Source organism: Sylvia atricapilla, chromosome Z, assembly GCF_009819655.1.
Source record: "Sylvia atricapilla isolate bSylAtr1 chromosome Z, bSylAtr1.pri, whole genome shotgun sequence".
Lineage (NCBI taxonomy): Eukaryota > Metazoa > Chordata > Aves > Passeriformes > Sylviidae > Sylvia > Sylvia atricapilla.
In genome coordinates this window covers 45,509,302-45,520,250 of record NC_089174.1, presented here as the reverse complement: position 1 = coordinate 45,520,250, position 10,949 = coordinate 45,509,302, and the positions used below count along the sequence as shown (strand labels likewise).

At 38.8% G+C, this 10,949-nt stretch overlaps 1 protein-coding gene across 1 annotated transcript in view; it reads right to left on the bottom strand.

Moving 5' to 3' along the window:
• Window positions 1-3,486: 3,486 nt before the first annotated feature.
• Window positions 3,487-10,949, bottom strand: part of MTAP (methylthioadenosine phosphorylase) — a 30,745-nt gene continuing 23,282 nt past the window's right edge. The window contains exons 6-8 of the mRNA XM_066338588.1: window positions 10,376-10,615; window positions 9,748-9,870; window positions 3,487-4,402 (exon numbers count right to left, since the gene is read on the bottom strand). Of these exons, the coding sequence (XP_066194685.1) occupies window positions 4,364-4,402; window positions 9,748-9,870; window positions 10,376-10,615 (402 nt within the window). The 3' untranslated portion in view covers window positions 3,487-4,363. The remainder of the gene's footprint in view (window positions 4,403-9,747; window positions 9,871-10,375; window positions 10,616-10,949) is intronic.

The window sequence follows — 10,949 nt, the reverse complement described above, 5'->3', positions numbered from 1 at the left end:
CAGAATATTGACAACAGAGCTGAATGCTACTGAGTCTAAATAGAGAAATCTTTTCACTCAAAGCAGGAGTTCTGTTGCCTGGCACACCTGTGTCAAGACAAGGCAGAACTCCTAATGAACATCACTGAAGAGACAGTTGGACAAAAGCTCCTTGAGGGGGTGTATGTCTTCTCTTGCATGTCATTTGCATGTTGAACTTACCCAGCTGTGACATTTCTGCCTGTGGTTTGTGTAGATCTGTATGTTTAATAAAGTTCCACTCTTTGCCTTTGGACACCAGCTGAAACTGAGTAAGGAATCAGTTGGCTGTTTATTGTATTTACTGGTCCTTGCCTAATATTTGGCATGCCTCTTGCTTTATGCATCTGTGCTATTTGCAGGCACTCAGTTCCACTCAGCCTCCCCTCTGTGTATGTGAGAAATAAAATTAGGCTTTGAGTATTTATTTCTAACATACCCACTGCTTCCCAGCTGCATTTCTCTATTTCCCCAAGGCATATTGTGCAGAGCAGGAGAGACTTATCTGCTCTTCAGATAAGGTGTTCTTTTCAACCCGAAGTCGAGACAGCATTCAGGCCATACAAATCAGTGAGTTTAGGACAATTCTGCTGCAGAACAAGAAGGAGATCTAGAAAACTTAAGGGTAAAATTCCACTTGCTAATACTTTATGAAGCTTTCCATGGTTCTAATCCATTTTTAATGACACGTAATTTAACCAAAGGGAAGCCACTTCATTTGCTTCATTGTTCACTATTTACGTAGCTGTCTTGGAGTGACCAGTGTTAAGAAGAGCCTTTAAAGTGGTCTGTGAAACATACACATAGAAAGCAGACAGGTTTCCTGCTGAAAGCTTTGTTAATTTTTCTGGGAGACAGCATTTGGTGTAAGAGATGTTAGTGTAAAATCAGAAGTATGTCTCTGTAAACGAGCAATTATCAGTCAAGCTTGGAGGCCACACTTTGGAACCTGGGATGTTTGAAAACTCAGCAACAGCCACAATTTGCTGTCCTATATTGATAAGCCATTTACCAGACCAAGAAGCAATTTTTCTTAGAGCCTCAAACTAGTACTTGCTAATACTGATTCTGATGTTATGATATAGGAGCAACATCAATACTCTGCACCAGAAGGCAGTACTCCAAATCCTTTACAGCAAATGGACTGAAAAACTGTTAAAAACAAACAAACAAACAAAAAACCCCACAAAAAAAAAAAACCAACAAAAAACAACAACAACAACAACAAAAAAAAAACACAAAAAAAAGACCCATCACTGGGTCTTTCATTCTTGTGAAACCAGACATATTCTGAGTTCAAGAAGGGCCATGGTTTGTTGTTAAAATGCTCACTGGGTTTTAGTAATGTGATACATACAATTTGTATCTTCCTTCTATCACACCTGCAGTTCTGCCTACGATAAACACATTTAAGACTCTTTAGGAAGACAATTAAAATCACTTATATTTGATCCTGTCTTTACATAATTAAATGTTATCCTATGCTTTTCTTGCCAATTACCATCTCTGGCTGTAGTCCTATGAATAAATTACTTGCAACATATTTCAGAATATAAAATGTACAATGAACTTTGCAAAAAACACACTACCAGAGTTTTACAGACTTTATATACAAATTCTGCATAAGATATCTTTAAGTACCAAGCCTGTGTTTGCAGAACAAGTAAATATCACAGAAAGGAATCTTCCAGCCCAAACCATCAATGACATATAGCCCAATCCTCCCACCATGGGCAGGGACACCTTCCACTAGTCATGGCTGATCAGAACTCTCTTTACCTGAATACTTCCAAAGATATTTACAACTTCTCCAAGGAACTTGTTTCCTTATCTCAGCAGTTCCATCATAAAAACTGTTTTTACATCTAATCTAAATATAGGCACTCCGAGTTTAAAACTGTCACTACAAGCTGTGGTGAAATTTTCTCTCCATCTTCCTCATAAGCTCCCTCTATGTTCTGAAAGGCTTATAAGGTCTCCCTAGAACCTTTTACTCTCCTGTATGAACAACCCCAGCTCTCTCAGGTTGTCCTCTTCAGGGAGGTGCTTCATCCCTCTGATCATCTTTGCGGTCCTCTGCTGGACTTGCTCCAGCACATCTTTCTAAGGACCCCAAAGCTGGATGCAATACTCTAGGTAGGGTCTCATGAGAGCAGAAGGGTAGAATCATCTCCCTCAATCTGCTTTTGATGCAGCCCAAGATGCAGCTGGACTTCTGCACTGTGAGTGCACACTGCTGGCCCATGTTCAAATTTTCCTCCTCTAGCATCCCAAAGTCCATCTCCACAAGGCTGATCTCAAGCCCCTTCACCTCAACTCAAATGTAGCACCTTCTGCTTGGCCTTGTTGTACTTGGGCCCCACTCCTTGAGCCAGTCAAGGTCCCTCTGGATGGCATTCCTTCCCTCACTCACCATGGTGCTTTTGCCTTCCACAAACTCAATCCCACTATCTTACTTAATTGATGAAAATACGACACAATACTGCTTCCAGACCTCTGAGGGGAAACCACCTGTTCCTGGTTTCCACTTGGACACTGTACTATTGACTGTAACTCTTCAGATGCAGTCATCCTTACCTAGTATTCTCACTTAGCCTTGCATATGAAGAACCTGTAACAGAAATGTGTAACAGAACCTACTACCTATGGACCTGCTCTGTGCCACTCTCCTGTGATGCTAAGTACCCAGTATATAAACCAAAAAAACTAGCACAATTACTATTTTATGTCACTACCAAATGCAAAAAAGAGCAACCCAAGGGGATTGAAAATGGGCATTCAGAAAAAACTTTCTCTTAGAATACTCAGATACGAATTTCCTGGCTCTGATCCATTTCATCAAAAGTGCCTGTGGAAGAAAGGTAAAAATGGAAACCATTCTTAGGGCCAGACATATGATTTGGCTTAGTAGAAGGTAATGAAAGGTATGTTCAAGCTCTGGCTCCTGCAATCCAAGTTCTTAAAAAAAAACACCAGGAAATACAGAAAACTGGTTAAGCTATTTTTGCCAGTATCTGAGAAGCATCTCTACCGGTTTTGGTAGGAAGAATACATCCAGATCTGAAGGCTTTCACAAGCAGGAGACTGGGTGTCTAACAGAAAAAGATGAGGAAGCTAAAATGCTTGTGTACCTGCTTTCTTCTATTTTCCTCTGGATTATATATATATATTTTCTACAGTACTATGAGCATCCTTACCATTCATGTCTCTGAGCTTTTCCTTGCATTCTGATCCATTTCTCCCTCAGTAATCCCTGCTGTTCAGGGCATAGAACCTAAAGTTCTAAGCAGCACAGTATTTTTTAAAAACTGTGTCTCTGAAAGTGTTGTTTACAAGGTATCATCAGCAACCTGCTCCAGGAAAGGCAAAAATCATCATGATACATAATGACTACAAGTAAATCAACCACCCCCCTCAATTTCCACACATCTTGGAGAAGTATATGTTTCATTTGTTTTATTTACTAGACAAGAAATAGCAGGTTATTTTATTAAAACAAAACTGTATTAAAAATTGAAATGTATACATTCAAATCACTTGAGCACATTCATCACTTAATACAGAAACTAAAGTTGGAGCTGTTCAGTGAAGCGGAAAATGGCCAGCAGAGTGCTTGGGACACTCTCAGCAAAGTACAGTTCTGTAAGTCACATATGTACATCTTCAGGCACAAATTTGGTTTAGGTATTACTTTGGCCTCCAACACTGACTCATTACACAACTGCTGATGTGACAGAACCACTGCAATTATTAAACCATGTCTTCTAGCACACAAAAACAAAGATGCTGCTTTAAAAAAAATCACTGGAATAAAAAATATGGATAATGTATAAAAATAGAAATTTAAATCTGAAGTTGTTTGTTCAGTTTTTCTGTTATGTTTCTGTTTTGTTTCTGAAGTGAACTGCAACTGTAACCAACTGTAACTTGTTGAAGGAAAAGACGGGAGGTAGAAAAAGCAACACAAATAGCCTGTGAATCTGTTTTCTTAGATCTTATTTTATGAAATTGCAACAACAATATTACTTAGACTTTCCTTTCCATGATCAGTTAAAAGGTACCACTGAATAGAGGATACTGACCTTTTCTCTGGGCACTGTCAGACAGACTTTGTCACTGTTTATAGGCTGTTTATAGATGAGAACATACTCAAAATCTAATTTTAACCATTCTATATGTGATCAAACCAAAGATTGTAACAGCAGCCTTACACATGATCATTGGTCATTGTTTAGTCCATTCTTTTAAGCTTGTAACAAATTTTGAAGATATTATAACCTCTGAAAGTTCAAAAGTGATCCACTCTTCTTTGAAAGCACTGAAACTTCAAGGTCCATCCAGGTTATTACTGCTTTGGGAGGATGACTGAACACTGCACCGTTGTCTGAAATACAAAGTCACAGGAGATAAATGCTTCTTTTGCTAATGCAGAGAGAATTATTTTTCATTGTAAAGATAGACTACATAGCTTCCATTTGAGTTACAAACAGGTGTAACTCCTTTCATGCGCATAGTATCTCCAACTTTTTCCAACACCACAGAAGTAAATATAATTACAAGGAGGGCAGACACACACAAGGAGTTTTCATTACAACTTTTCCAAAGCAGCATGATAGGCTTATTGGTATGGAGAAAAACAATAATATTGCAAAACAACCATATTGCAAAACCACTAAGTTAGGGACTTCGTGGTCACAGACTACAAATGAAAAATTGCAGAGCATGCTTTCTGTGACTTGCACAGAACTTTTCATCAGTTCTGAAGTACAGCTATCAAGAACAGAAACCAGGCAGATGGCACTGACTGGGAGTGAACGAACTACTCAAGTTACATAGGGACAGGCAACTTTGACATTAGCCACATTCAAGGGCTAGGTGTGAGAAACATTTTAATCTCAGCTTTTGTGAGAAGTCCTTGGCCTGCAAGCACTCCTGCATGTAGACCAATGCAACTACAGTTGAAGTGAAACCTTAATGAATTTTCCTCCTCCACTTTAATCACCTGAGCCAATATAGTTTGATCATATATGTACATTCATTGATTTCACTGAGATACTTTTTGAGGAAGAAAAATCACTCAAAAATATTTACAAGATTAGAGTTCTACATACACAACTTGGGAGTTCAAGTTTCCGTTTGAGATAGACTAGAAAAAATGACTGAAAAAATACTAAGCTTTATGCCCTTCAACTTGTTACCTGTCAAATCACATAAATGCCCAAGTGACTGTCTGATCAAGTGTATTGAAACACATCTACAGTTACCTTACCCAATCTAAACTACCCTAGAGTATTCACATACCACAACCCTCAAAATACATCATTATTCCCTGTATCAGAGATCTGATAAATACCATTTCTCACAGGCTAGTACAGAAGCACAAGAAAAAGGCAAGTAGTACCAGCACGTTTCCCCACAGAGCCAAGAAATTTACCTGAGGAGTACTCACGAAAGTTCTAATACCTTACCACAAGCTGAACTTCTTACACTCACGCTGTAAAAAACCTCAGTTCTAACAGGACATTCTTTTTACGTTATAGTACAGACTCTCTTCTGATGCTCATGGGTACAGAGCTCAATTCCCAGTTATGAGGAGCTAAAATTCTTTTCAACAGAACAGTTCTTTTCTAATACTTTTTGTAGTAAAGATAGAAAAAGTCTATTTTATCAGTTCCCATATGAAACTGTCTGCACTCACCAAATCATTTACTTCATGGGCAATGAGTCAGTGTTTTATACGATAAGTTTTCGTTATCAATGCATTTGCTGCAGTTCTTATTACCTTTGACATCTCTTCCAGTTGTCAACTATAGACAAGCTCCCATTGTCCTGAAAGCATCCCTAACATACCTGCACTTCCATCTGGGTTCTTTCTTTGTAGCTTATTTCTGCTTCCAACCCTTGAACGCTGCAGTTTTACACTAGAGCTGTTTCCTGTTCAGTCAAGGTCCTACTGTGCATCAGTACTGTGCTTGGAGAATGCTGCCTTTAAAGACCTGCCTTCTGGAGCTCCTTGACTCTTCAGAGCTGTGTCCTATGAGATTATACATACTAGTTTATTGACTGAAAAAAAGTAAGCTCCCCTGAACTCCAGCACTGATACTGTTAGTTGCCTTACTTGGATAGGATGTTGAATGCCACAATTTCATGAGGATTACAGCAACAACTGCCAGTAATTATCACCTCACTAAACAACTCTTCTCAGTTAACAGCATATCCAGCTGTATATCACCCATGACTGACCAGCCTATCCAGAAATTTCCTTGACACCAAGGAGGAATCACTTGGACCACTGTGATCAACAGCATCATCTGTGTTTCCTGAAACATGACATAAATACCAATGTGGTCATACCCTGTTTTCTGAAAAAGTGAGGACTTTAACCTGACATTGGAAAATGATCCCTTTACAGCACAAAAGCCAGGGAATACTGGCCTAAAGGCACCTTAGACAGTTAAAAAATATCAACTTTCAAAGTACTCTTAGACTCACCAACATATCACAGATAAAATAATACATCAAAGAAAAGCAATGGCAAGCAGCCTATCCTTTATCAAAACCCAGCCTTTTGACATTTTGTTCCAACACTGCAGTCTTTCCTAAAGATTACTGTGAGATTCAGAGGTGACCCTGCTGGCATGTACTTTGATCTGGGATGAATACCTCCATGGAAGGAGACAGAAAAATTCAGCTGGGCAGAGACTGACAGCACATTTTTTCCTGCCAGGTGAAATTCCACCTGTCATAACAGCCAGATTACAGATTTTGGAAAAGAAAAGCAGTGTCTATGTAGAACTTTACTGTTTCACATGCTTCCCCAAAACCAGAAGAGACATTTGCAAATGATAATCTGAGATGCACAGCATATGCTGTCACTGATAGTAGCGTACCAGCTGTAGTCTTACTCAACTCGCTCCTTGTGTGCTTAACACATTTCCACAGGGCATGCAAGAGGGTGCTGCCTTCAAACTCTAAGAAAATGTGCCTCCAAAACAGATCAGTTAAAAAAACTCCATCATCTGGCCTTCAAAATTCCCACTACAAAACATACTGAAGTATACTACAAGACAATAATTTTTAAAAACTCTTTATAGTTCAATTACACACTTGTACAGAGGCACATACACGTATCTCTTTGCTTCCCTGCAAAATTACCTCTCTGATTTGTTAACACCAATCCTTCTTCACCATCTTCTTTATCACCATGGAATTCTCCAAACAGGAACATTTTTAGCATATCCTGATGCTCCTATATAAAATTAAAGGATGCCTCCAAAGCCTCTGGAGCTTCAGAATTTCTCACTATTTGCAGAGTTCTTGTTCTTTCAAGTCATTAACATTTGTGGCTCTCACTTCTTTGATACAAAATTTCAATCACCACTGCGTGTGTCCAGCCCTTCCAGTGCCTTCAGATCAACTTCCTTTCTCAACCTACCTGCAAAGAACTTAAACACCTAAGAATTGCAAGTGAAACTACCTCAGTATTCGTCACTGATATGAGGCAGTAGATATTTAAGAGAAAAAGCGTTAAGATTAGGATAGAGTGACCCTTCCTCTGGGGCATCACATTTCCTTCTTTCAGGGAACTGAGCTGGAAGAAGCACTTGACAATGAACTGGAAGAACATCTGGTATTCATTATGCAGGAACACTGCAACACAGCAACACTAAGGGTGGTGAAAAGGAGGGAGGGGGAGAAGGAGCTGCTCTGGGCATTGGAGCTGGGATTCTTCTGCAAGCCGTGGTGAGGACTATAATATAATAAACTGTTTCCCTGTAATTCGAGATGTGCATGGAGGGATGCAGAATTCACCCGCAGAGCATGAAAAAACTGCTCGCGCTGGAGTGTGCAGATGCTGAAAGCTGTGATGTGGTGACAAGCTTTAACAGAGAGAGAGAGAACTCTTGCTTCCAGAGATAGAGGAAGAGAACACTTGCTTCCAAACTAGAACAGCTTCCAAACTAGAACTCTTAAAAGACTACACCCCATGAGTGTAGTCTACTACACTACATGGTCCACGAAAAAATAGTTGTGGGAAAACTGCTTGCCCATAGGAGGAACTCATGTTGCAGCAGGTTGGGCAGGACTGCTACTCATGAAAATTAGAATCATGTTAGAGAAGTTCATAGAGTACTATCTCCTGTGGGAAGGACCCCATAACATAGCAAAAGAGACTCCCCCCCCAAATGAACTGAAGAAAGATTTTTAGAGGTGATAAACTGAAAAAAATGCTCATGCTTTGTCTCCCTATGCTGCTGGTAGAAAGGAAAGAAGGACTGGGGTGGGGGAGGAGGGGGAGGAAAGGTGTTCTAAAAGGCTTTAGTTCTCATTATCCTCTTTTAATTCTGTTAATAAGTTTCTCTTTATATCTTTTGAAGTATTGAGCCTATTTTGCCCTTAGTGTTTTCTCCTAATCCATATCTCACCCCATGAGCCTTTTAATTTCATTTTCTTTCCCCCTCCTCTGTTCAACTATAGTAGAGGAAATGAGTGAATGATTTTTTGTAGCTGCACTGGAATTTGGCCAGTGTCAAAACTGTGGTATTTTTGGTGGAGAATGTGGGCAACCATGAGGACTTTCTGATAAGGATATTAATCAGGAGAAATAATTATTTCTATAGAAAAATATAATTAATTGGGAAAACAAGTATTAAATCACAAAATTAAGTAGAATGTAGTGGGAAATTTGTATTGTAATTGGAGTGAAAAATCTAGGTGTGGATTTATTGTGCACTTTGTCTTTTTGGTTCTGCATAGTGATTATGCCTTAGATTTAGTGTAGAGAATTCTTTCTTCCATTTAGTTTAGTAGATTTTGTTTTTCTAACTAAGGATTATTTGTTGAGTGTAATTTGACGATAATTCTTAAAAATGTGACTCAGAGGCCAAGGATAGAATTACCCTGCTCTGATTTTGTTACCAACAAATCCAATTAATATCTCTAAGCTGACCCTGTTTTGCTCATGACAGTATTTGATGAGTGATTTCTGCTGGTCCTTATCTCAACCCAGTCAAAAAAAGCATGTTAAGAAGCTGGATAGATATCCAAACTGTTTTAACATTGTTTTTCCCCTCTTTGTTATAGCCACAAATGAATCTCAAGTGTGCTTGTGAAACACAGGTGATAAAAAAAACACAAATAAAGCTTGTCTAAGAAAAATTCTGTTATAAACTCCCTTGCCAGTATATTACAAAGTGTTTTTCTTTTTCATATTTTTTCATGAACCTTGGACTTAAAACCTATGGAGAACACAATTCCAATAATTTCAAACTGGTTATTACCCATACCTTTTAAGACTTCTTGTCTTCTACATATTAAAGTGAGCATAATGTTTTTGGTTTGGTTGTCTCTTTCACTTTACTCTCCTTTGTGAGAAGATCCAAGATCAGGATTTCATTTTGGATACTCACATACATTTGTATCTTATTTGTATCTCATTTATAAACATTCTATGGTTGATGTCTCACTTCATCAACGGTATATAGCTATCTTTTTTTTTAACCTTTTCCAAAACTGAAATGTGTAAAACTGAAGCTAGATCTTGGCAACAAAACTTTCAAGAATCTGCCCTTCCTGAATGAATTTGGTTTCTTGAAGCATTAACTCTGAAACATTTTGATTAAGCAAAAACATCCTGTAACATACACCTGTGTGATGTGTGCACACATATACACTCTCCCTGTGTACTTGTCAGGTACTCATCAGCCTCATTTTCATTTGACTACTTACTTTCAGAGCGTGCAGGGTGTTGGTCCATTCCATGGAGCCTATCTGAGGTATAGCAGTAAGGAGTATGCTTGTAGCCTTATTTGCATTCCCTTTCAGCGTCTTTAAAACTTTATCCACTGAAACCTAGAAATACAATACAACTGAGTAGTGTCTCTCAATTTTGACGGCACACATTAACTCAGAAGTCTAAAAGTGAAGCCTTAGAATACCAGTCTTTTTAGATAGTACAAATACTTTTTCCTCTGTGTGTGTATGATTTATACTTGTGTATTGCAAACAACAGGAGAATTAAAGCATATGCATTGTTTTGCAGAGAGCTGCACAAGAAAAAACACCATACCAATCACAAGAAGACAAGTCACACAGAGAACTCATGTTAGCTTCATGCTAACAGATCCCCAGATTCAGACAACAGGAAACAAAAGGTTTATGAAAATGGCAAGTTCATAAAAATGAATGAGATAGCAACAATTGAGTCTATTCTTTCACAACCATTCATCAAGAATAACTCAGGGATACTAATGTAATTAAGAATGGATTTAATACAAGTATGTCATCTCTTATCAAAACCTACACATACTCATCCCAATCCCTTTGGACAACGCCAGAGAAAGAAAGTTTCACTCACTGCTTCTTCATGTTCCTTCCAGCAGTCATAATCTGTTGCCATGGCAATACTAGCATAGCTCATTCCAGCCTCCTTCGCAAGAATCACTTCAGGCACTGTAGTCATGTTGATAACATCAGCTCCCCAACTGCGAAACACACAGCTTTCTGCTCGAGAGCTGAAACGCGGGCCTTCAATTGTGATCACTGTCCCCTTGGAATGACACTGGAGCCCCAGCTTCTTGGCAGTCTCAATAAGAACCTGCAAAACATGCCAGCGTTGAGGAAAGGAAATAACTCCCCTCATGCACTGCTTTTGCATCCCATCAAAAACTTGCACACAAAAGAAGTTAGCTTTATACAAAGCAGTCATATTTCATATGACTACAGCTGTCCAAAACCAGAAATGAGTTTTGTTTCCCTCACCCAACAAGAAAAATTAATTATCCTACCAACAGGGATGTACTTGAACTCATCTGAATTTGTTAGTATCAGTTGGATTACTGCTTTCAATGCAGACCAAGAAGACTGGGAAACAAAATTTTTTTTGCACATTTAGACTCTGCCTACACTGCAAGCAGAACCGCACATAAAGC